This window comes from Papaver somniferum, chromosome 7 (assembly GCF_003573695.1).
Source record: "Papaver somniferum cultivar HN1 chromosome 7, ASM357369v1, whole genome shotgun sequence".
NCBI lineage: Eukaryota > Viridiplantae > Streptophyta > Magnoliopsida > Ranunculales > Papaveraceae > Papaver > Papaver somniferum.
This window is the reverse complement of record NC_039364.1, coordinates 110230001-110257015: the sequence shown is the minus strand read 5'-3', so window position 1 is coordinate 110257015 and position 27015 is coordinate 110230001. Positions and strand designations below refer to the sequence as shown.

At 37.4% G+C, this 27015-nt stretch overlaps 1 protein-coding gene and 1 pseudogene across 3 annotated transcripts; both read left to right on the top strand.

Moving 5' to 3' along the window:
• The first annotated feature begins 4289 nt into the window (after positions 1 to 4289).
• LOC113298109 lies at positions 4290 to 13935 on the top strand. 3 transcript variants are annotated; one of them, XM_026546782.1, is made up of 29 exons: positions 4294 to 4544; positions 4639 to 4834; positions 5121 to 5248; positions 5513 to 5629; positions 5741 to 5887; positions 6046 to 6124; positions 6239 to 6459; positions 6547 to 6704; positions 7442 to 7563; positions 7660 to 7751; positions 8173 to 8410; positions 8520 to 8583; positions 9293 to 9441; positions 9567 to 9637; positions 9719 to 9892; positions 10001 to 10072; positions 10193 to 10294; positions 10377 to 10466; positions 10683 to 10758; positions 10858 to 10954; positions 11069 to 11138; positions 11250 to 11429; positions 11965 to 12087; positions 12178 to 12261; positions 12356 to 12540; positions 12668 to 12806; positions 12895 to 12954; positions 13219 to 13323; positions 13466 to 13935. In XM_026546782.1, exons 1-29 carry the CDS (start codon positions 4449 to 4451, stop codon positions 13577 to 13579), a joined length of 3549 nt encoding a protein of 1182 aa, XP_026402567.1. In that variant the 5' UTR covers positions 4294 to 4448; the 3' UTR covers positions 13580 to 13935. The 3 variants fall into 3 exon arrangements, with proteins under 3 accessions (XP_026402565.1, XP_026402567.1, XP_026402566.1); XM_026546781.1 differs by having other exon boundaries at positions 6046 to 6459; XM_026546780.1 differs by having other exon boundaries at positions 4290 to 4544; positions 6046 to 6704.
• Positions 13936 to 21918: 7983 nt separating this feature from the next.
• On the top strand, positions 21919 to 22018 carry LOC113300750 (annotated as a pseudogene).
• The last annotated feature ends 4997 nt before the right edge of the window (positions 22019 to 27015 follow it).

Below are 27015 nucleotides of genomic sequence, written 5' to 3'. Positions count from 1 at the left end.
TGGGCTCATTGCTCCCTTAACTTGGAAAATGCTAGTAATAGATTCAACAATCTGTCTGACTGGTGCCTTAGCTGGTTCTCTACCAGATACTTTGATACTCACTGGGGGTCTTGGGCTTGTGTCTGTGCAACCATCTGTTGGTTCATTTGGAAGGCGAGGTGTGACAATGTTTTTGAAAGGACCAAACCTTATCCTATAAATATTGCTAACCAAATTATTAGTCATCTAAACTCAGGTTTGATGCAACAGACTAACATTACTTGCAGACTGAATGATAGATTGACGGAAGACCATTATCAAAGCCCCAATTTGTATATCTCCTTTGCTTATATGACTACTATAAATAATGTCATAGGACTAACATACATTTTTTTTTGCATAATAGGCCCCTCTAGAGAACTTTTTGGAAGGAAAATAAGGTGCATCAGAGTCCATGAAAGAGAAGAAGGGGAGTGCTTAGCTGCCAAAGAAGTTGTAGATTGGGCTACTCAACTCAAATGCAGAATTTTCAATCTTCTGGGACGTAACCAAAGCATCACAAAAACACTGCAAGGAGAAACTCGGAATACCAGTTGGAGGACAAATGAAAGAATGGAACAACTCATTTTGAATCTCAACTATTTTGATAAAGTCTACTGTAAAACTATTAAAAGTAAAAACTTTCATGATCTTCAAAGATTAGCTATTTTAGGTTGCAAAACTCAAAGTCCTCAATTGTGGGAGGCACCTTCTCTTTCAACTCTTTGTCAGTATTTTTCTCTTATCTATAAAAAAAAATCTGCGTCACTATTATTTTTCTGTTAATATACACAACTTGAGCTGAATTATCACTATTCAAAGTATTTTCTTTACATTATGATAGAACAGACTTAGGCAAAATGAATTCATCATCTTCAATCACTCCTCCCTCTCTCCTCTTTTTCCTCCGATTCTAAACCTTAATGCCGCCTGAACCTATCTGCCCAGGGTAGATCAATATCCTCTTGGTCGCTCTATCTATCTACTCTTTCTGATTCCTCCTTAGATGTTTGATCCTGCCTATTTGAAACATTTAATTTTCTGTATTTTAGGTTTTAAATCTCAGTTGAACTTTGGGTATTATTCATGGATTTTTTCTAGTTCTCTGGGTTGGGGTTGTGCAGTAATGGTGTTCAAGAGGAGAAAAATGGGTTGTTTCACAAGAGTTTCATGTTCAATCTCTGCAACAACAACATCAACAACTCCATCAACAACAACGACAACAACTCCGACTACAATGGTTACTATTTCAACAACAACTGCTAAAGACACTACATCAACATTGGCATCACACAAAGACACCTTTCCAGATTCCGACCGACTCATACTGTTGTAGAAATCAGATGATATTTTAATTTAGTGTGTTGCTTTAGATTAGATAGCTTAATTTTCATTCAAAACCTTGAGAAATAGTTGGATCACTTGAAGATCCTAACACAACTACTTTGTGTAGAGTTGTTACTTTGTTTGGTTTTGTTCATAAAAAAACCAACAAGGCCATTTAGTATGGATGTGGTTGAAATTGAAGAATTAACTAGTTTGATGGAATAGAAAAGTCTGATGGATTGGAATCAAAGCATTGTTGTAACAGTCAATATTATTTGCCTTTTTAAAAAAAATGCCAAACTTCCAATTTCCGGTTTAAGAAAGTGCCACCATTTTTTTCTTTCAGAATTAATAAAATGCCACAACCGTTATATATTCAGTCAAGGCCCACAAAACCGGTCTATAATCGTTGAAAAAGTCATGCAAATGTTCTTCTTCACCCATTTACCCTTCATATTCAGCTTCTTCTTTCTTCTTCACTCACAGCGTCAGCCATGAATCCATGATCTCACCTCCATCAGAACCACCACAATCACCATCTCTTTCTAATTCTTTATTCTTCTTCTTCTTCTTCTTCTCCTTCTCCATACAGAGAGAAAGTTATATTATTTTTCTTCGGATTTAGGGTTAGGGGATCAATAGGGGAGAAATTGAGAAGATGAAACCGTTCTAAATAGAAATGGAGAGTTTATGAAGAATTACTCAGTGGATTTGCTTTTGAATTAGAATCAAGAATATGGGTTTGTTACTGGTGGCTGAGAGCAGATCGGGAAGAAGTCTATGGTGGATTCAGTTTCTAGAATCAGGAATATTGAGAATAATGGGTTTTTCGATGCATTTTTGAAGCCAAGATGATGAGAAATCAGGGAAGATTTGATCTGTTTGTTATGTTGAGGATGGATTGAAGAGTTTCACAGTTCCTGAAGAAAAAACTCATGGAAGATTTAATGGAATAATTTAAAGTAGAAATTCAACTGGGTTGATAATTCGAACAAGGAAGATAGGGGTTCTGAAATTAAGGTTTGTGTGATATGATTGAGTTAGGGTTTGAACTGGTTTGAGGTGTAGGTGACACAAAAGCTAATGAAGAGGTGGAAATGGATCTTAAATTGAAGGCGGGGGAATCTGTTAAATTAATTGAAAAAAGGAAAGATACAGATGAATGGGGTTGATGTTAATGGCAAGGTGCATATATCTAGTTCAGTGGTTGAATCGAATGGAAAATTTCAAGAATTTTGATTCAATTCTTCAGTAGTAACACCATTTCGTTGATGTATGTTCTTATTGTGAGCTTATGCCTGCTATCTTATTTTGATTTTGTTTGAAATTGATTTAGAAACTGAACTATTTGTAAGTCTGAGATGGAATTGGAGGTACAGAAACTGCTGCAGTTAGCTTGTGTTGGTGCTGTCAGCAAGTCTGATGTTGGTGGTGTTGCAACTGAATGATGCTATTACAGGGTGTATGAAACTATTTAGATGAATGTCTAGGGCAGGTACAAACTACAGGTGCATAGATTTTTAAATGGTGCTGGGTATTGCAGTGTATATTGATGCTGCTATGGGTTATAATGATACTGCAATGAGAAGGAAATGTTGGTAGCTAGGGGACAGTTGCAGGTGAATGCTGTTTTGAGCAGTGGGTGGTGCTGGATTAAATGATTTTCGCAAGAGAAGAATGAAGCTTGAAGCTGAGAAGATACAAGTATTGCAGCTGAAGTGATGACTATGGATTGAGGTGGTATTGAGATGAATATGTCGTTGTTGCAGTGAGAATGGCTGGAGTTGTGTTATGTTAGTTGTAGTGACTCATGACTTAACTCGGTAATGACTCGCTATGATGGCTTGATTTAACTCAGTATAGTGGGATGATTCGAGGGCCTAGGTGTCTTTTACTAAGCTGATTAACTGCCACTTATGCACTAACAAATGTTAACTGTTTTTTTGAAAAGAAACGGGGTGGAAAAGGTCAAATGTGTGTCATTAAATAAATTCTGGAAAAAAACTGTGGCACTTTCTTAAACATGAAATTGAAAGTGTGACACTTTATTAAAATCCCTAAAAATTATATAATAACCAGAAAAACCCATGTAATGATCCAGATCTTGAATATGTATTAATGTAACCTTTGAGGTTTATCCTCTTTTATGGAAAAAAAAGAGATATGACACACTTGATTCTCCATTAATAGTTGGAGGGCTTGTTGTTAAAAAAAAGGAAATACATATTTACAATCACTTTTAAGTTGGAGGAAGGATCCCTTAACACTTTTATTATCACGTTATCTCACACGTTGGACGTCATTTTTGTGAATAAAATCAAACCGTAATGAATTTGAAGCTAATATTTTGAGGATGTATTCCCCTTACCAAGTTCTACATGCCTACCAAAAATGAGCACATTCCGAAATATAAAACCTCACAATCTACCGGTCTTAATTTCGACGGCCAGAAATCCGCAGATTTTCGACGGCTCATTTTCAAAGTAGTAGATGATGGTGTTATACGTCTCGGAATACGCTAATTTTCGGTAGAAAAGTAGAGCTATGTAATGGTAACATATTCCCAAAGTATTAGCTTCAAATCCGTTACGGTTCGCAAAAATAACGTCCAACGTGTGAGATAGTGTGATAATAAAGATGTGAAGGGATTGTTTAAGTTGATATTCATCAAGTTATAGTTATACAACCCACTCCAAGTTGGTTTTGTTGCTGCAACAGCTTCTCCGCATCCGGAACTGGTCCGGTGTTTTTTTAATTAACTTTCAAAATCTTTTGATTCATGGAAAATAGATTTCCCAACAAAGTCAGCCAAACTGACGGCGGAGCGGACAGTGCTTTACACGCGTATATTAGCACTTTCTCTATTCTCAACAAATGTAACTGAAGAACCAAACATCTTCTTTCCCATATCTTACTCGTCAAAAACATACTAATATTCGCCGTCCTCGCTGCGTACATTAGTAAAGCTCTCGTACTTACCGCTATCTTGAACTAGTAGCGTAACATAAATAGAAATATATTAGTTCAAAAATAAAATATTTTATTTACTCATATCAATCATCTCTATCTCTTTGTTTCTCTCTCTGCAAAGAATTTCTGGACTGATGGTTTCAACAAGACGAAGCGGATCTCTTTCTAGTAACAGCAGTAAGAGATCTTCTTCATCCGATGATAAATCTTCATCACCTAAGAGAAAGAAGGTAAAAAATTCCAGCTCTAGATTATTTTCTTTAAATTTTTGATGGTTTTTTTTTTTTTTAATGTTTTTTTTTTTTCTTTTGGTGATTTTTTTAGGGTGAGAATGGAGTTGGGGCGGAGAAATCAACACAAACATCTGGATCTTCTGAGAATCCGAAGGAATTGTGTTCATCAGTTGAATGTACTCCTCCACCAATTTATACCACTCCTGAAGTAGTGGTTGCTTCAAAAGTTGATGCTAACAAAGAAGTAGCCGCTGCAGTTTCAGTGGCAACACCACCATTAACTGACGGTAAATCATTTGCACGTTTTCATTTCTTTTCTGTATTTAGAAGTGGCAAAGCCTGCGTACTTGATGATTAATTGCCTAATAATATTCGAAAGTCATGGGAGCAAGAAATACTGTTTTACATGTTTCCTAAGGCTGCCAGGGAAATCGCCCTCTATTGACTTAGCTGGCTTACTACTGAAAGGTTTCAGATTAATTGATGTTTGCATGCTTCATTTCTTTGTTTCGTTTGATTGTAGAAAGGTTCGTAATTAGGTTTTTTGATGTTTTGATTATGTTGATTTTGAAGGATCTACGCCAGATATAGCTGATAATAAAAGAAGTTCTTTCTGTTCATGGAGTACGTTGCAGAAACAACATCACTTAAATTTTGATGCTTCTACTCCTTGGTGCAAGCTACTGTCACAGTATTCACAGGTAATTTGAGGTTTAATAGAATATACGAGGGGTCAAGTCTACTTAGCAAGTAGTTAAGGTGGTTTGTTATTGTTAAACTAGAATCTATTCTTGGATAGGCATTTTGAGTAAGCATTAGTGGGCGACACTATTAGGAAGATGAGCTACAGATTGATAAAGAGTTCTGTTATAGTTTTAACTCGGATATGTGTGGAAATCGAGTGCATGCATTTAATTTAGATTTTTTTTAGTTTTTTGGGCCTTATTATTTCTTCTGTGTGGCAGAATCCATACATTCCCATTTGTCAACCAATTTTCAGCTTTGGTGCTGGCACACACTGTGACTTTTTCTTGAAGGATCCGACAATCAGTTCAATGCTATTCAAGATCAAATATACACAGGTATTCTTTATGGAATGGTCTACATGTGCTAATTTATTCCACGTAATGTAGACGTAAACTCTCCAATTTGTACATGCAGTATAAATACTCATTGTTTGTCGGCATGGTCAGCGTGACGGCAGTGTGATTGCTGTGCTTGAAAGCACAGGGAGCAAGGGGTCGGTTCAAGTTAATGGGAAATTCATCAAGAAAAACTCTAACATAGTTATTACCTCGGGGGATGAGGTCATCTTTGGCTCTTCAGGAAAACATGCATATGTATCCTTTATTATGGTGTTTTCTCAAATTATCTCATGAGTTATTTTTTCATTTTTCTTTTTCTGGATATGATTTCTGTAAACAAAAGAAAAAAACTGAATTTCATAATCTTGTCATTTATGGAGAGAATAGATCCTTTAACAGTTGCTAAAAAATAGATTTTCCAGCAACTCAGGACTGAAACAGCGGCAAAGGTACCTTCATCAGTTGGAGAGGCAGAGGCTCAAACTAATACAGGTAAATGGCTGCACCTTGACAGAAGGTCTGGTGACCAATCAGCTGTGGCTGGAGCATCAATATTGGCATCTCTTTCGAGCCTGAGACAAGATCTATCACTTTTGACACCTCCAGCTCAAACTGCTGGTGAAACGCAACAAGGGACCAGCATTGTGTCGTATGCTCTCGCTCGTGATGGTTCCGATATGGATGCTGATGGCCAAGAAACTAAAGAAAATGTGGAACCAGTGATGGGGAGTGATAGAGAAGCTGATAATGGAGTAAGTGGCACAGAGCTCCCTCTCGACAGCAACCAAGAAGCTGACTTTGAGTCGGACATCATAAAACTTTCTGAGGTGAATAATTCAGTAAGGCCTATCATGTTCATGTTTGCTGGATTTACTATTATTTCTGTGGGCCTAAGCGAAAAAGTTTGTTATCAGATAATGGATGACAAGAGGGAGTTGGAAACTGATGCTCAAACAGCTTCGACATCTGGTGTATCTCCACAATGTGCAGCCCTGAAAGATGATATTCGTGCGGCTATCCTTGATGGAAAAGAATTAGATATCACTTTCAAAGATTTCCCTTATTATCTGAGGTAAAAATTATTCTTTCACATGCATTTAATGTAGTTTGAAGTTTCTACGACCTCGAAGTTACATAACCTGGACAATTTTTTGTTTTTGTTTTTATGTTCCATTCACTTCTTTTATGACGTCTCGCTTCAAGTAGTATGGTATGTTCTTCAGTATCACATTACATCTGGATTGAGGATTATTTTGATGTGCTCATAATTTTTTAAAGGTCATACACTTTTCTTAAAAGTCCTAACAGAAAATAAAAAGAGAATTCCAAGTTGGTACTCTCATTGTCCTAAGAAGCACTGGAATAAATTTCTTAAAGGAGAACTTTAATAAATATAAAATCATTTTTTCTAGGTTAGTTAACAGAATGTCATGGTACTCTCATTGGTACACCCTACTGTGTTCCCTGTTCGCATCTGTGATAAACCACCTATAAGTGTTTCTTCTTTTATTTCAATTGTCCAAGACACTCAATGCTGTTCATTTATGTTGTTTGATCCAACTAGAGGCCTTTATTTTTGGCGTGTTAATAAATCAATCGTAGCACATTTCTTTCTGGTCTACTTCAAATGTTTAATTGAAAACTCAGATTTCTGTATTTATTTACTTGTTTACTGTGACTGAATGGCTGTTCCACTTCTATTCTTTTTATTTTGTGCCTATGATATTTATTCTGAGCCATCATTTTGTAATTCGTAACCTCAATATTTGCATGTCACATAGTAAATTATATTCTCAATATTTTTTACAGTGAGAACACGAAAGATGTCCTGATAAATGCTTCAGTTATACACCTTAAGCATAAAGAATTTTCGAAGTATGCTGCAGAGCTCCCTACTGTAAGCCCTAGAATTTTGCTCTCTGGACCAGCAGGTAAGTATAAGCTCTTTAGCTTCGTATGTTTCTTCAAACAATGTGTTTATTTCTATTCCATATGTATCTTTATGAGTTTTGTGAAAATCTTTTCAGGGTCTGATATATACCAGGAGATGTTGTTGAAGGCACTTGCTCAACATTTTGGGGCAAAGTTATTAGTATTTGATAGCAACTCCTTTCTTGGGGTAATGTACATTCTCTTCCGATGGTTAGTTCACTTAGTTGAAAGACTAGATATTTTGTTGTTCAACAAATTGTATTGAAATAATTTGATAGTCCCCTGCTTCTCGAAATGGTAACTGATGCTCCCAATGCTTACAAACTTCGCAAGCTACCTCCTTGATTGAGTAATAGATGATTAGAGGTTGAGAAAAAAACTGATAGCTTTCTTAGCCACATGTCAGCCTCTATTCTTTGTTTCACAAAATTGTGTGATGTTACGAAAATACGAATTCTTACTATACATAAGGGGGGACTTTGGGAGAAGGCCTTAAAGTATATTCATTTATCTGATCACTTCATTGTTCCGTCATTACAGTCATCTTTATATTCATTAAAAGAAGACGATTCTAAAAGAACACTCTATTAATTGTAAATGGCCTGCAGGGCTTATCGTCAAAGGAGTTGGAACAGTTTAAAGACGGATTAAGAGCAGATAAGTCTGCCAAATCTTCAAAGCAACTTCCAGGAACTTCTCGGTTAGCCAAGTACGTTAGTCCTGGGGTAGCAGATACACCTAGCTCTGAAATTGCACATTCTTCTCGCTGTCCTCAATCTCAAGCTAAACTTGACGGAATCCCTGCTCCCTCATCGTCGGCGTCTAAGAATCATTTGTTAAAAATGGGTAAAGGGGTTTGATCTCTTAATTAAGTGATGCTCCTTCAAGTTTAAACTTGGATCTTTCTATCAAAAAAATAAAGAAGCATATAAATTAATTTCGTCACTAAATGCAGGTGATAGGGTAAAATTTGTAGGCTTTGTTTCAACTTTATATCCAACGACAGCATCCCCTCCAAGGTACAGTTTTGTTTGATTACCGCTTGCAGGCATAATAGTAGTCTATATTTGATCATTTTATTAGTGTTCTACTATATCGTTTCCAGCTATGCATCTTCAATTTCTATGCTGACTATTTGATGAAAACCTATGTTACATATAGTTATTTTTCTTAACTACTTCTGTTTTAGGTATATGATGTTATTCACTGATAGGTATATGATGTTATTCACTGATAGATCAGTGGAAGCTTCAAACTAGTGACTGTTGTGAGTCGTAACACGTTGCGGGTGTTTAAAAATCAGTACTGCATGTAATACGAATGCACCCTTTCCAGGACATAGAGTGCATTAAAATATGTCTGTCCTTGCAGTACGCTGTTACTTATGAAAAAGTAATGTATGGTGCATACGAAAGTCAGTTATTGGTTTATATGGTTAATGGAGCATATCATGTCGATCTCATAGGTGTAGTCTCCATATTTCTTTGACTCCATGTGTCACCGTAGTATGCCGAGTTTTCTTTCTAATTCAATGTATTCATTTCCTTTTTGAAATAGAATTAAGTAAAAAACGTATCTCAAGAGGGCAAAATAATCACTTGTAGTTTTAGTTATTCTCTTACTTTCCACTATTATGTGCTGTCGACCTTTCTATTAACTTTTCGTCATCTCATATTATGATGCGTGTCTTTATTTGTTCTAATTACTCCAAGTACATCAAATATTCAGGGGACCTTCTTATGGAAGCCGGGGAAGAGTTCTCCTTCCATTTGAGGAAAATCTTTCATCGAAAATTGGTGTTCGATTTGACAAACCAATACCCGAAGGGATAGACCTTGGGGGTTTGTGCGAGAGAAGTCATGGATTCTTCTGTAATGGTAACTCTTTATTCTTTTACCAAGGGTTGCTTCACTTTTGAAGGGATGAACATTTTACTTCCGTTTTCATCATATATTGCCTCTTATGTTCTGAACTGGAATATGAAGTTTTCCTATTTTTGTAGTTAGCGATCTTCGTCGAGAAGCACCAGGATCAGAGGATTTGGACAAGTTACTGCTCAGCACTTTGTTTGAGGTTGTTATATTACATCTCTGTTGAGATTTCAGTTGCATTTGTTTCTATAAACTTCTTTTAATTTCAGGCACAATTTTCCAGGTTGTATCTAGTGAAAGCAGAATTTCTCCTTTTATATTGTTTGTTAAAGATGTTGAGAAGTCCATTGTGGGAAATTCAGATACTTACTCAGCATTTAAGAGCAGGCTTGAAAATCTTCCTGATAATATTGTCCTAATTGGCTCGCACACCCAAAACGATAGCCGTAAGGAGAAGGTATACCGCGTTCTCTCAGTTTTACTAATGTGGAAATTAAGTGCGTATTTTTTATTATTCTACTGATTATTATAAATTAAAGTCACTGTCGGCATGTTCTTTGTGTAGTCACATCCTGGCGGTCTTCTCTTCACAAAGTTTGGAAGCAATCAGACAGCTCTTCTTGATTTTGCTTTCCCGGTAAATTGGAAGCGACCTCTCTCTCTCTCTCTCTCTCTCTCTCTCATATATATATATGCGATGTTGCTTTTACAAGTTCTACTCAATCTGCTATCCTAAATATTATTTAATTCTTTTCAGGATAGTTTTGGAAGACTTCATGAGAGAGGCAAGGAAGTTCCTAAGACAACCAAGCTGTTGGCTAAACTCTTCCCAAATAAAGTCGCTATCCACATGCCTCAGGTACTTGGTTCTATCCAGGATTATAAGCCGTAACTTCTTTCTCATTATAAGTCTTCTAATAAGAACCTACAAACACTCGCAGGATGAGGGCCTTCTTGTTTCTTGGAAAGAACAGTTGGATAAAGATGGTGAAACCCTTAAAGCAAAGGGAAACTTGAACAGTTTGCGCGTGGTAAGCAATTTTGTTTTCATTTTATATGGAATTCTACTTATTTGTGCTTTAGTAATAAATTACTTAATTTTCTTAATGATTGTCAAGTTCATTAATTCCCCTTGCACTAGTGAGTTATTTGCGGGGTCCATGAATAACTGATATGCCTGCACCCTGAAAATCTTAATACTGGAAATGGTTACAGTTGAATTTTCAATAGTTGTTCATCATCTGTAGGTTGTCAATCGGTGTGGGTTGGACTGCGAAGGATTAGAGACACTGTGCATTAAAGATCAAACTTTGACAAATGAAAGTAAGATTATTTTATAATGTCATGACATATACAGGCCACGTTTATGGAGTGTTTGTTTTGATTAAGAATCTGTTAAGTTTTCTCTTTCCTATAATGCAGATGCAGAGAAAATAGTTGGATGGGCATTAAGTCACCATCTCATGCAAGACCCAAGCTGTGACACTAAAGATGCCAGGATTGTTCTGTCAACCAAGAGGTATTCACTAAAACCTCACTAAGTTATCAGATTTTAGATATCTGGTAACGATACTCAGTATTTTTAACTGGTGATTATTACATGTTACCCAAACTGGAAATGTACTTCCTGCAGTATCCAGTATGGACTTCAAATTTTACAGGCTATCCAGAATGAATCCAAGAGTTCGAAGAAGTCTCTTAAGGTGTTTTTTTGTGGGTTAATATTGTCTTACAGCTATGAAGTATTCAGTTTTATTTTCCTCGAAGCTTTTCATCTATTATCTTCCTGAAACCATTGTGCTGGACAACGACAGGATGTTGCAACAGAAAATGAATTTGAGAAAAAGCTTCTAGCAGATGTGATTCCGCCTACCGATATTGGAGTAACATTTGAAGACATTGGAGCTCTTGAAAATGTCAAGGATACATTGAAAGAATTGGTGATGCTTCCTTTACAAAGGCCAGAGCTGTTCTGCAAGGGGCAGCTGACAAAGGTTTGTGCGTCTATCTTTCTCCAAATCATGATTTCTGTATTTATGAAAAAGGGGCTAAATATCAGTATCGCTGTGTATGCTTGTGATTTTCTCCATTGTTTTCGCTGTTCAATAAAATATGAATCTTTGTATGGAGCAATTTTGCTAGTTGTGTACCTCTCGGAAGATAATTACAAGATGATGCCTTCCTCTCTCTAATTTGATCGCATTAATTTCTTGCATTCAGTTTATCGCTCGTTCTTTGTTTTTTACCCCGTGTTGTGCTTTCTTTTTTCTCCTTATTCTCGAAGTTCATTGAAACACTTGGTATATTTATGCAACCTTATGGAAAATATAATACATTTACAAGAGAAGGAAATATAGGAAGAATAAAGCTACAGAAAAACAAACAAGAGCATCACTAATACTTCTTAGCAACAATAAAGCTAACTATAAATTTCAATCCTGCTATTTGGTAGTCCATGATATGCTTGCTTGCCATAATTTCCTGCAAGAAAAATATACACGGGTTACTGTCTGATTTAGTTTTGTACAGCCTTGCAAAGGTATACTTCTTTTTGGCCCCCCTGGAACTGGGAAGACAATGCTCGCTAAAGCTGTGGCCACTGAGGCTGGTGCAAACTTTATAAATATTTCAATGTCTAGCATCACGTCTAAGGTTTGATATATCTACCGAGGTTCCTTTCTAAAATATTAATTTCTTATGCTACTTGGTTTTGACCGATCTTACCATCTGATCTTATCGTAGTGGTTTGGTGAGGGTGAAAAGTATGTGAAGGCGGTTTTCTCATTAGCAAGTAAAATTGCCCCCAGCGTAGTTTTTGTTGATGAGGTAGACAAACATTAGTTGTGCTTTTTTTTCTTTTCTTTTCATTGTAGTTAATTACTATATTTATTGCATAGTGGCTCCTTTCTGGATCTTACAGGTCGATAGCATGTTAGGGCGTAGAGAGAATCCAGGAGAGCATGAGGCAATGCGCAAGATGAAAAATGAATTCATGGTTAACTGGGATGGGTTACGCACAAAGGATAAAGAAAGAGTGCTGGTGCTTGCTGCCACAAACAGGCCTTTTGATCTTGACGAGGCTGTTATTAGAAGGCTCCCTCGTAGGTAAGACGTTATCTAATGCTGCTCTTGTGCCAGTTACTTATAGCATATGCTTTCAGTCTGTCTGTCATCTATTAACATTCGCTCTATCATGCCCTACCACGCTTTTCTAATTCGTTTTGAACTGCAGATTGATGGTTAACTTGCCAGACTCTACAAATAGATCAAAGATTTTGAGAGTGATACTGGCAAAAGAAGACTTGTCCTCAGATTTAGATTTGGATGCAGTCGCCAGTATGACTGATGGGTATTCAGGAAGTGATCTGAAGGTTGTCTTAGCTACAGTTCTATGGAAGTTTGTGTTTTTTTTTACTGTTAAATATTGCCACTGATACACAATCGATACCCTGGTTGCAGAATCTTTGTGTTACCGCTGCACACTGTCCAATAAGAGAGATTCTGGAGAAGGAGAAGAAGGTTAGGTTCTTTGCCTTTCATAAGCGGAACTTTTATTAGTTGTCTTTTACAGATGTGCATATAATTGTAACCTTTCTCATCACGGAAATGGCGTATTCGTAGAATCATGTCCATAGCAGATGCTTTCCATTTAATATTGCATTGAACAGAAGTAAATTTTAACTTTTATCACTTAATAATTATGGTCAGATGTTATTGTGGAATGTTGAAAATTATATAGTTTTCCTCCAGTGGCTTACTGTTAGCTTATTGAACCACTGACAGGAGAAGGCTGCAGCATTAGCAGCTGGAAAATCCCCTCCCGCACTGAGTGTGAGTTCTGACATTCGGCCACTAAACATGGATGACTTCAAAAATGCTCATGAGCAGGTAATGGAGAAATGCAACCCACTCCGTTTTTTTTTCTCGAGGCATTCAACCCCCACTCCATGTTGTTGCTTCTGACCAGGAGTTATCATTTTAGTTTATATGCATTTCACACTTGTGGTCTCGAATTGTGTTGTCAAACTAGGTTGGTGCAAGTGTATCATCAGAATCTTCAAACATGAATGGGCTGCTGCAGTGGAACGAACTTTATGGTGAAGGTGGTTCTAGACGGACAAAGCCTCTTAGCTACTTTATGTGATGTTGGAGTGGCTCGTAATCTGTACAAAGGGAGGTTCTACACTTTTTTTTCTCGTAGAAGGGCAAAATACTGCCCTTTCTCTTTTGGTTCGATATCTTTGTTTCTTCTCTTTCCCGTGCGGGTAAGTTTAGTTGCTTTTCAGTAGTGAGGATGGTGTGTCTCGTCTTTTCTTGTGTATCATAAAAGTTATAAAATGTCGCGCTATATGTATATGTGCATGTTGTGCACCATCTTATAATTTATTTTTATTTTCTTTGGGGGGTACTACAAAACATTTCATCAGCAAAGAGTTTGTTCTCTTTGGACAGAGGGTTATTCATCCCTTTGGCCTTGAGACTTGACTGGTTGTTTGGCTACCGTCTATCATTGCGTTCCCCGTTAAACCTAAAGACCTGTTCAGACTGTAGACCTATATGGGATGACTATAAATTTGATGTTACTAAGGTGTTGCTCTAAGATTATCCCCTGGTATTGATTATGAATATCTTACAAGATGTTACTAAGATGTTGCTCTAAGATTATCTCCTCATATTTATTATGAATGCACTCCCATATAGGCCAAATCATCCAACTTGAATTTCGCTACTAGCATATGCAACTACCTTGATAGCCCCACTTCCTCGTTTAGTTGCCTATTCAAGATTGTAATGATGGCCAAGACCACTGCAGTATAGTTGCTGCTAATTCCTATCAATACCAGTCATTTGTTCTCTTGAAAATGTACTTTGACGACCTCTCACCACATTTCTAATTGTAACTAGATTTTGTGCCCGTGCTATGCCCGGGCAGACCTGAAAAGTCTATTATGTTTCTTTTTAGTTTTAACCATATTTTCGGTTTGGTGTGATGTGGATTCTCCTCGCCGGTCGTGCGACGCCTCGTGGCTTAGGATTTTTAATTTGGTGTGGTTCGGCTTCGTCTCGTCCTCTCCCGATACATGCTTAGGATTTTTGATTTGGTAAGTCGCATATTGCTTTCTCCCACATCGTTTTAAACGAACCACTTAGGGTCTTGATTTGGTGTGGCTCCGCTTCTCCTCGCCGTGTCCCCATGCATGCTTCAAACTTCTAATTTGGGGTAACTCTTTCTTTTAGAATTGTACTCTTTCTTTTTTATTTGGTGTGGTTCGGCTACGCCTCGCTCCGTCCTGCATAAGGCTAATAAGAAAATTGTAAATGAGTACTCTTTCTTTTTTATTTGTTTAGTATTTTTTATTTGGTTTGGCTCGGCTACGCCTCGCCTATCACAATGCATGCTTGGAATTTTTTATTTGGTGGCCACGATGCATTTTTGATTTGGTGCAATTCTGACCCAAAATTATCCACTTTAGCATCAAAATTTTCTTCGTAACCAAATTTTATTTCAAAGTTATGAAAGCTATATAAGGGGACCAAGTTATCAAAGTTAGATACACCGAAAGCTAAGATAACTAAGCTTTCCTCTTTTCCCGTCCTTATACAATTAAGTTAATTGTGAGAAAGCCCGAAAACACAAAACGGAATGCCCTGTGTCACATCCAAGGACTCAGCAAAGTATGAAAGAAACCCAAAAATGTAACCCCTGTCATCGATTCTGGCTAACTAATTGTCCTCTCTATAAATAAGAACTAAAAAGGTTCCCTCTATACAGTCCAATAACAATTTGTCAAACCCTTCTTTTCCATCTAATGACTAATGACAATGCAACAAATTTAATGCAGTTTGTATGAACCCTGCACCTATGAAAAGATAAAATTTAAACATTTTACATATAAAAAAAATGAAAAATCTTATATATTCAGAACGGATGGAAGTCCCTGTATCCGTCTAACAATAAGCATTACTTGAAGATGTTGGTAAAGAGTAGAGTAGGTATTCCAAAAAAAAAAAAAAACAACAACTCATCAACCGATATAAACTATAGTGAGTAGTAACAGTAGAGTAATAACCTTGCCTCATTAGAACGGAAGTGAATCTAATACGGAACCCCCACCTCTTAAAGAGTAATCGTTATTAGTTATCTACCTCAATTTACTGGTACATTTCACAATATTAATTCTTGCTTGGGAATAGGTCGCTTCCATATTTGTTGACTACGTCTCTAAAATGATTTGGAAAAGAGTTGGACAAAGTTTTCCCATCACACCGGCCATCCAACCAAAATAAGAAGCCTTCACCATTAACAATTGCTACATCTAAGTTTTTTCTACAAATAGAGCTTTACCTGGAGATGACGACAATCCAACAACTTGACCCAATTGAGCAGTTAGATTTTAGATCTAACACTCCTATGATGAACAATTAATTTTGCTTTGATTACCTGATCAAGTAGATGTTTTTTGCCTCGGAGGTTGCACCTTAGTACTGTATCAAAAATAATAACATTCGTTAAAACACATTTTGATATGACTGAGCATATTTGGTGACCACTATCAGGTTGCCAGGAGTAAATCAGTTGTCTTGACTCCAAATTAGTTTGCTAATTATGGATCCAGTGAATGCTCACATCAATAAGTCACATTACTACACAAAATTTAAGAAATGGCTTTTGGAGTTTTACCTGATCCGAATATAGATTGAAAGAGGAGTCGCGGACTTTGTAAGATTCTTGCATGTATTGAGTTTAACCAAGTGTTTGCGAGTAAAAGCAAAAGTTGATTCCTGTATGCTTCACTGAATCTACAGTGAGTCTGTACCAACTTTATGATTACAGTTGTTACAACTTTTTTCAAGTATATCCATAAGAAGAAAGGAAATTGGGTATGCCTTTGAGTAGGGCTATCATCTTAATTCACTATATTAACGAATTATGAACCACCAAGTATATGCTAATCAAGATTATGATGTGGTTTTTATGTTGTCGTACAAAGTGGTAGTAAAGTTGTCGTTCACTCAGACTTGTGAAGATAAAGTTATCGTTCACTCAGACTTGTGAAGATTTGTTTTAGACTTAAATTAAAATAAAAACTCAAGAGGAAGTTGTTATCAAGATTATAAAAAGCACCGAGACTCAGGAATCCACCATTGACCAATTAAGTGATTTAATCTAATCAATATTCATGCAATTCTTTGCGTTTAAAGTGATTCTAATATATTGCCTCTAGTAGATTTTTGAAGTAATAATTGTATACATCAAGCATGAAACATCAAAAGTCTTAAACTAAGCATGCTCCATCAAAACGGATCACAATCATTCAATAAAAATCAATTTTCCAATATTAATTCCATGCAAATAATCATAAAAAATTTTGCAAGAATTAATTAAAATAGAAATATACCACTTTTCATGGAACAATGGCTTCCTCCGTCGCCTCGGGTAAGGAGTTTAGCTCCTCATATTATTCACATACTCAAAATAGGTTTTCATAGCTCAAAAGGGTGAAAAACAAGAGAAAATTAGTTAAGCAGACAGTTTGCAACGGTTTATGGGCGTTACAAACTGACTGTTACAGAGAACTGTTGCACTAAACTGTTACAGGAAACGATAGAAGGCGTATGTTGTAGAATAAAAGACTGTCCTGAGGAGTCTAATGTTCTTCGTGTTCTTCCTTCTACACCAGCAGAACTCGATTTCCTGCAACTCCTCCTGTTGATCTCTGTGGTGTTCTAAACTTCCCCTAACTTCTCCTAAACTTTCATCCCCTCCCCTGGAACTCGACAACGCCTTTTATATCCCTCGGAAACCTAAAAATCCCGATTAAAATTCTTCTCTTCCTTTCCGTGCAAGTCACGGCAATAATCTCTTTGCCGACTTATTTACACGTTTCTGAACCGTACAAGTGGTACAACCCATCCCAAACTCTATATTAGGTAATCAAATATCTCAGGAGAGATTTATCTGCGATTTAATCTCCTTGAATCTTCAAAAGTCAGGCCAACAGACACCCGTAACTTCTTTCAACTCTGTTTTCTCCAATCTCGATTGTTTAGCCAATTCTAACCGAATCCAAACATCATACCAAGCCTGTTTATCTTTAATGAGTCCAGCCCAACTGATTCTGGTGATTGAATCTCCTCAGAACATCTCGGAGAATCCAAACAAACCCGAGAACAACCATCCTCCCTATTTTGCTTCACTCGATCATCTAGCCCAACTGGGTCCAATAAAATGATTATACCAAACCTGGTTATCGTTAACAGGTCAATTTCAACTTAAAACAGCGATTGAATCTTCTTTAATTGAGCCCAAAAATCGTACCCTAAACTGTTACTTGCTGCAACACCTTTCCCGCCAAAAGTTTTTTTTCAAAATGTTGAAGATGACCTCCCCCTATCCAGAGTGGGGGTGCAAATAGCAGCTGCCTTGGGTGCTGAGGATAAATTTGGGTGTTATGGACAGGTTTGGGCTACACATAGCCTGGGTACTCCTTAGACAAATCTGGGGTCCGTTTAGCAACTGTTCTTCGGGGTGCCCGCGCAACTTTTCGAGCCGATTTTTCCAAAAATGTTTATTGGACAAAAATACCTACACACACATAAAACAACATAATAAGTACAAAAATGAGCACTATCAATATATAGAATCAAGACAAATTGGACACAAAAATGTGTGCATCAAATACCTCCAAACTTATTATTTGTTAGTCCTCGAGCAAAACGGAAATAAATAAAATCCTAACTCACTGTCGCAGGCATCGTCGATTGCATTTATCGTATGCAATAAGCCTTTAAACCCCTAGGTGGCCCTAGTGGCCGAGTTATAGTCTCGGGAGGGCTTACCAGAGATATACCCACAAAACCTTTACTCCAGACCCTAGCTATCTACGCTAAACCTTGGAAGGCACTAAAGAATCTCCTTGGTTGACATACTTATTGACTACAAGAGGAAGTACCCTGATGCGAAATTCCAATTGTTGTACACGAGTTTGCACTCAAGCATACTAAAATTCATATATAAGTGGCAGAGCTCTATTCAGATAGTCGCACTATGGACATCAATATCCGGAGTCAAAACTAATCACATGGATAGATCAAGAAGATGGATATAGAGAAAAACATAGATGGTTTTGATGTTTACTAAGTGAACGGCGTTTCCCATATATGTCTGAAGGCCTCCGCCAAAATGAACCTATCCTAATGGATTGAGGTACTAGTCTGACTAATATCAACACACTGGCATATACAAGGGAACCAGTGGTCGATAACCTAACTCTAGGTCAACACAACTGGCATATACAAGGGTACCAGTGGTCGAATTTATTGAATTTATTCCTTTTGGTCAAATGGTCTGGTCTCAATTTCTTTTTTTTTTCTTTTTTTTTCATGGTATCTCAATCACTCTAATCCACCCTAGCATTGGTAACAACTTGAATGTGAGCCCCACCTAATCACTTAGAGAAACATAGTTTAAAAACAAAACAACATCAAATAGAAGTGAAAAGGACTCAACGAGATATGGTGAAACTATCATGTTATTTCTAACAACTTAGCTCCGTGCTTTTATGAATAGACTCTTTAGATGTTGCATATAATCAGATTGGTTACTCAACTCCTACAACCAAAATGCTTTCATCCACTTAGATTAGTTAGTGCGATCCTTAATAAACATAAATTTCTAGGCTCCGGAGTTTATTAATGCAACTAAAAAGTTTCTCCCATACCCCCAAACTTAAATCTAACATTGTCCTCAATGTTCTAAAGATGAAATTAAAAACATGAACAAGGAGAAACTGTTACCATTTGAAGCAAAATAGTTAAGGAAAGATATTACCGTGTTGCATGAGATTGGGTTACCTCCCAAGAAGTTCCAAGTTTAAAGTCTTCAGCCAAACATCAAGTTTCATAAAATGGCTAGTTACCTTTCAAATCATATATCAGTAGTCGAAATAACCGTGGGTCACCAAAACCAAATAAAACTGCCACTAATATGAAACAACTGCACAGGATCAGAAAAAATAACATAAGGAGCACAACCTCATTGAAAGTTTCTTGCAAGACAACTGGATTTATTTGGGGCACCCAATTGGGCTTCATATGAGTGTCTTGAAAAACAGATTCATCCGAACAACGGGACTTTAATATCTGGATTTCCTCCTGAACAGTATCAGGAGGATCAGGCTGTGGAGTCTGAATAGACTCAAGTGATACCTCATATGCACTAGGATCGAGTCCCAAGTTAGGGACTTCTACTAGGGACAATTGACGATCAGTACCCCCAAACTTAGAATTTTGGGTGTCTCTAGATAGATTAGTCAAAATATTCCTAATTTCTGGACCATCAGGTTTCTGAAAAAGGTCAATTGCTTTCTCTGAGTTATAATCAGGTGGTTCATCCTCTAAATTCTTTTGAGGTATACTAGTCGTAGGACTTATATGTTTCATATCCTGTATGGTCAACCCTAGAGTTTCCTTATTGTCTTGAAGCACGATTTCTGGCCTGCTGTCTTGATCGGATGCTATAATCACAGGCAAAGTCTTAAATGACCTTAAGAATGCAGATTTAGGGTCCAACTTAGGAGGCTCTTCTGAACAAGGGATTAAGGTAGACTCAAAAGCTAGTAATGGTTCGAACCTAGCTTTCCATTTATCAATATCTAACATAGGAATAGAATCCAACGTAGCATTCACTTGTTCAATGTTGCTATCTTCGTCGAAATCCATGTTAAAGTGGGCTAGACAACTCTCTAATGGATCTTCCGATATGAGGTTTGGTAATGACTCCTGGATTAAGGTTCCTATCATGTTCACCTCTTCAATGCACGTGTCATCTAGCTCAGAATGTAGCTTATTGACATTAAAAATATTCAACTCAATAGTCATATTACCAAAAGATAGATTCATAATACCATTTCGACAATTTATGATCGCATTAGACGTAGCTAAAAATGGCCGACCTAAAATCACAGGTATCTGGTTCTCTGGGTCAGGGACAGGTTGGGTATCTAAGACCACGAAATCCACATGATAAAAAAACTTGTCGACCTCAATAAGAACATCTTCTATCACACCACGAGGAATCTTGACAGACCTATCATCTAACTGCAATGTTATCTTGGCAGGTTTCAATTCACCTAGCCCTAGCTTTAAGTACACATGGTATGGGAGTAAGTTCACACTGGCTCCTAAGTCAAGTAAGGCTTTGTGTACCCTGTTTTTCCTATCGTACAAGCAATGGTAGGCGCACCTGGGTCTTTATATTTAGGAGTTGTGGGGTTCTGAATGATCGAACTTACATGACTAGCTAAAAAGGCTTTTTTAGGGACACTAAGCTTTCGCTTTCGCGTACACATATCCTTAAGAAACTTGGCATAAGCTGGAAGTTTCCTAATTTCTTCTAGTAACGGAAGGTTTATGGTAACTTTCCTAAAAACCTCCATTATGTCACTAAAGTTGGATTCACTCTTTGTTGGTACTAATAGCTGTGGAAATAGGGCTCTAGGCATAAAATAGGGCCTCTCAGGAACCGAATTGACATCATCAGAAACTTTATCAGTCTCCTCAGCTATGGTTGGTCCTGAGGGGTGAACTACAGTATGCTCACTATCGGGCATGGTTACCTGATTGTCTACTACTCTACCACTCCTAAGGGTTCTAACAGCATTCAACTGATGTGATGATTTTGTACCTACTTCATGAACTCCTCTAGGATTTGGATTAGTCTGACTAGGGAACCTTCCGTTATCTCTCTCACTTAAGGTCTTAGCTATTTGACCGACTTGAAGTTCTAACTTAGCAAGAGTTTGAGCATTAGTTTGAAAGTTCTGCTTGGTTTCCTGTTGAAAACTAACTTGGCTCTTTACTAACATGTCCTGGCTTTGTGCTAACATATCCTGGCTCTTTCTTAATATACTAAGAGATTCCTCTAAGCTCGTCATTCTATTCTCTGAAGAGTTCTGAAACTAACCTGAAGAGTTCTTATCTGAACCAAAACCTAGGGGAGCATTATAATTACTAAACTGACCTTGACTCTGGCCCTTAGACCACGAAAGGTTCGGATGGTTTCTCCAACCAAGATTATAGGTTTCTGAATATGGGTCAAACTTCTGACGGTTATCGAATCTAGTGTTATTATAGAGAGCATTGGCTTGCTCTTCATTATTCTGGCCTTCCCAAAAAGGCTCTAATCTACCACTAGTGTGACCCACTTCTAAAGCTTCTAACCTTTTCGCTATAGCAGCAATTTTGGCATCTGATGCAAAGTTTCCTTCTACCCTATTAATGTTTCCTCTACCTAGAAGAATTGTTTTCTGGGGTCCCCTATTACTTTCCCATTGTTGGGTCTTTTCGGCGATTTCATGCAAATATGTCATCGCATCATCAACTGTTTGGTTTTCAAACCCACCTGTACACATAGATTCTACTGTGGTTGTAGTGGGATAATCTAAACCCTCATAAAGGATCTGAACTAACCTAACCTTTTGTAAACCATGATGAGGACATTGGGCTAATAGATCATTGAACCTTTCCAAATACCTATACAAGGATTCTCCCTCCTGTTGAGAAAATGTGCAGATTTGCGTCCTAATAGACGATGTTTTGTGCATAGGGAAAAACTTGTTCAAAAAGGCAGATGTAAGTTGTTCATATGTTTCAATTGATCCGGAAGCCAAACTATATAGCCACGATTTGGATTTATCTTTCAAGGAAAAGGGGAATAACCTGAGTTTCAAAGCATCATCATCAAGGTTTCTAATTTTTAGGGTACTACAAATTTCCTCAAAGTCCCTAACATGGAAATAGGGGTTTTCATTTTCTTTCCCTAAAAATATTGGGAGCAACTGTAAGGTTCCAGGCTTAAGTTCATAATTTGCTTCAGTTTCAGATACCTTGATACACGAGGGACGAGTAGTCCTAGTAGGGTTCAACAAAGCTTTCAAAGTTTCCATTTCTGGCATTATTGGAATATCAAGGATTTTCTCCTCAAACAGACGTTCAAAAACGGAATCTTCAAGAATCGGGCTTTCTCAATTGAGGTAATCGAGACGCTTAGAACTACTAGGTTTCTCTTTAACAAATATACCTAGGGCGTCTCTTTTACGTTCAGGCATGCAAAAGAATAAGGTGGGGAATTCTATGCAATCACAAAACAAGGCTGACTCAACCAAATCAAACCTATTGATTTCTAGCAAACAAAAAACATGATGGCTCCACTTAGATTTTTTATAGACCAGCTTCTATTCTTTCGAAAAGGAACTCGTTACAATATGAGCAAACCCCTCTGGAATCAATCCGAGTCAAAGTAAGTTGAATAGAGGCGAGGGAATCTTGGTGGAGCTTTGATACCCAAGGCCTCACCGGTATTACAAGGCGGCGTAGTCACGCATTCAATTCACAGAAACCATCATGAACTTCGAAGTATGCTCAAAAGAGTAACCAATATTTTTCGAACGACTTTACTATTAAGCTCGTTACCCTATAGGTCTCGTTCTAGTCAAAATTTTAAGCTTAGGTTCGCGTTTGGTTTCGTTTTCCTAAGGCGGGCAAGAAGAGAACGGTGATGAAATCCGAACCCTTATCTGTTTAGAGAAGAAAACCAAAGGTTAGAGGAGAATCGACTATAGCGAGCGCACTAGTATCACACATACATGTGGGGATTAGTTTTGACCAATGCTATATGTCTCCTATATATAGTCTTCAAATCAGGGTTTTGCCTTAGTTACAAAGCAATCAATATTCACCGTTAGATGAAAACCTGATTTAGATTCAAGCTAATATTTCTCAACCGTTAGATTGAAAACTTATCTTGTCACACACACTTGAAATACACGTTTACTGGGTTTGTGAAAACCGTGCCCAAACGTGTACGTGTATGTTGGTTCAACATAGTAACCCAAAAGGTCAACCATATGAGCATTTCATATTAACCTTGTTCTTCTTCACCATAACTAGTTCAATTGACTCAAATGAACTAGTTAGAGAGTTTTTCAATTGCTATGAGATCTTATGTAACTACACAAGACACAATTGAAACAAAGATGATTCGATTCGATTGAATCGGCTCATGAACTTTATAGCCACGGTTTGCATACTGCATTCCTTAGTAATTTAAGTTTCATGTTCAGAGCACATCTTTAGATCATAGCCCACTCAAGTACGCAAACAAGTTCGCGGACTTAAGACAACCGACAGAGTTTTCCAAACTCAGCAGAAAATCTCGGCAAGGAGACTTTCGCCAGTTCGCAGACTAAACACGCAAACGAGTTTTTGGAAAATCCAGCAGAAATTCTCGGCAAGAGAATTTCCGTCAGTTCGCGGACTGAGTTCGCAAACTGAGTTCGTGGACTTCGCAAAGCCAATTCCTCCGGTTTCTCTTGATAGACGCATTTATGTGTCTTATATGATCTCAATTATATATATTATTAGTGCTCGATTTTATATTTATTATGGCTTTTTTATGTCCCTGTAGGTATTTTTGGAGAAATAAGCTTTTGCGGCGAAATTGGCTAAAAAAGTGGTTTTTGCTCTCGTGGGAGAAAATTACTATACGGACCCTCACTTTGGATAAGGGATAACCCATTTCGGGAATGTGCTAAAGGGAGACCGGGACTGGATAAAGGGGAGGTCACTTTCCTTCCCAAATTCAAAAGAAGAAAATTGGCGGGAAAACTAGCTTTCACGCCTGGCAGATTTAGGGTTGGATTATTGGACGTGTTTTAACGAGATTCAATCGCTGAAAATTGGCAGAAAGATGTGATTTGGCATAAGGAACAAAGTTTGGGTGTCTAATTTGATCGGAATTGGCTGGAAATATCGATTTGATTCTCCAGCTCAAAACAGAGCTACACGGACAGAACACACCCTGTACACGCTGTTGTGTGTGTTTTGGCTATGCATGGAAGTGATTAAGGGACGTTCGACGACTTACTAGGCGTGGGAGAGCTGAATTGGAGTGTGAAGAACCAATTCTAACGTGTGACAGAGTTAATTTTGGAAATTTTCGTTATTATTGGCAGCCGAGAATATTTGGATTAAATGGAGAATATATGCAATCAATGGTCGGATTTTTGGCTCCAATTCACTATAAATACAAGGCAAAACAGTTTGGGAAAGGTTGTCGAGAGTTTTGGGAGCTAGGGAGAGCCAGAGAAGACGAAATTAGAGTTTAACAAAACTCTGCTGCTGCTGCTGATGAACACCAAGAACACGAAGAACGGACTCGCGAGGGCAGTCGTTTATGAACAGTGTCTAAGACGCGCATCCGTGGGTCGCAGCGCAGTCTAAATATCAGCAGCACCTGTCTCTTATCGTTCTTTTTGTGACGCCTTCTGTTGGTCGTACATTCACTGTTTTACTCATTTTTACCATTTTAATCAACTTTTGAGCAACATACATGTATTTTGAGATTATGATTAATATGAGAAGCTAAATCCCAATAATGGGATGATGGAGGAAGCTGTTTTTCAGCCATGTGGTTATTTAAATAATTCTTAATTCACTTTTTGCACCGATTTTAATTGATTTATGATTTCAATTAATTACTTGTGATTTTGTTTGATGGAACATGCTTAGTCCTAGGGATTCTTGATGTGCCATGATTATAATATACAAGTAATATTTTATGGAATCTAATTTGGCAAAGATAGAGTTAATATTTGTTTTATTTTGAGCTATAATCGCCTAGGATTAATTTCTGAGCCACTTGAATATGAAACACATTGGAATCCTGAGTCCTGGTTCCTCTTGATCTTGTGACATATTTTCTGTATATATCTTTATTTTTAAATCTTTACAAGTCCGAGCAACAAATCCTTATTTACCTCGCACGAAAAATACTACAACAAAAATGGCGCCGCCGACGCGGACTTGTTTATAGATTTATTTTTATTTATTTTTTTAGGTTTATATTTTTTTTTATTATTTGTTCCTTTTTACTTCGTCTTTTTTTCTTTGATTTACAGGTTTGAAGTGGAGCACTAAGGACTTGGAGAGGAAAAAGCTTAAAGCGAAAAGCGAAAAGAGAAGAAAAAAGGACAATTTGAGGATTTAATTTTTAATTTTTTTTAGAGTGTGTGAGAAAAACTGTAATTTATTTATTTATTTTGGACTTTGGACTTTAAACAATTGGACTTTATTTCTTTTTTTTTTAACCCTACGGAAGGGTATTATTAAACAATTTTTTTTTTAATATAAACTGTGTGCAGGGAAGGACGACGATTACTATATCGTCTCGGCCCCTCGGGTTCGTACATGACATAGGAGTCGTGGCCCGAGTCGACTTCAACGGTTCATCCCCCGTCTGGTACGGGAGGTAAGTCCATCGAAACACTCGCGAATCTCCTGTAAGCGAGTTACTGTATTCCTTAAGGTGATTCATTGATTGAGGACGAATTTGGACTGTTTTTAATTTCCTAGTAAAGGGTAAGGCCTGGCCAAATCAAGATAAGGACTCGGATTTCATCACCGTTTCCTTCTTGCCCGCCTTAGGAAAACCAAACCAAACGCGAACCTAAGCCTAAAATTTTGAATAGAACGAGACCAATAGGGTAACGAGCTTAATAGGAAACTCGTTCGAAAAATATTGGTTGCTCTTTAAGCACACTTCAAAGTTCATGATGTTTTCTGTGAGTTGAATGCGTGACTGCGCCGCCTTGTGATAGCGGTGAGGCCTTGGGTATCAAAGCTCCACTGAGCTTCCCTCGCCTCAATTCAACTTACGTTAGCTCGGATTGATTCCAGAGGGGGAGTGCTCAAATTGTAACGAATTCCTTTTCGAAGGAATAGAAGCTGGTCTAGAAAACAATCTAAGTGGAGCCATCATGCTTTTTGTTTGCTAGATTCTATAGGTTTGATTTGGTCGAGTCAGCCTTGTTTGTGATTGTGTAGAATTCCCTTGCAATTAAGAATGTCGAACTGGTATGATAGAAGCCAATACAATGATTATCGACCTGAATTTGAATATGGACATCATCCTTTTTATGACCATGTTGGGAATAGTAGTTGGGAACGCCATCCTTTGGAAGGATATGGGTCATTACCCTGGTGAGCCCAATTACTATCCACACATGTATCAGTCTTACGAGCAAGAAGATTATAGTACTAGTTATTCGTCTCTAGAGGATACAATCAAACTATTGAAAAATAGTCCTTTTTATGATCCTTCTGATAATTCCTCTTTACTAGAGTCAACACGTAAGTTAGCTGAGTCGACGCGTAAGTTAGCTGATATGAATAGTATAATTATAGACGAAAGAACTACAATAATGAGTGAACCTTCTTTAGAAGACCACCTCAAGCGGATAGCTGAGACGAACGAAAGAATTGCTCGAAATTACTTGAATTGCCAATATAGTGTATCCAATAATACCCTTGAGAATGAAGATAGTTATTTACATAATCAAGATAACAAGGTTAGAATTGGTAGCTCTACTTGTTTTGATGAGGTTCGATCTTTTTCATGTTATAATGATGATTATGATGAGGATAGTATTGATGAAGAACATGAAATATGTAGGAATAGTGATCAGGAATCTAGTAATCCAATTGAGCCTTATAATGATTATATTATTTCTGGTTCAGATC

What these genes read in the sequence shown, in the direction of transcription:
- LOC113298109 (XM_026546780.1), top strand. Translation starts at nt 4,449, where the DNA reads ATGGTTTCAACAAGACGAAGCGGATCTCTTTCTAGTAACAGCAGTAAG. An exon ending in TACTGTCACAGTATTCACAG is followed by an intron (nt 5,249 to 5,512) that starts GTAATTTGAGGT and finishes TCTGTGTGGCAG; the next exon opens with AATCCATACATTCCCATTTG. An exon ending in TCATGGATTCTTCTGTAATG is followed by an intron (nt 9,442 to 9,566) that starts GTAACTCTTTAT and finishes CTATTTTTGTAG; the next exon opens with TTAGCGATCTTCGTCGAGAA.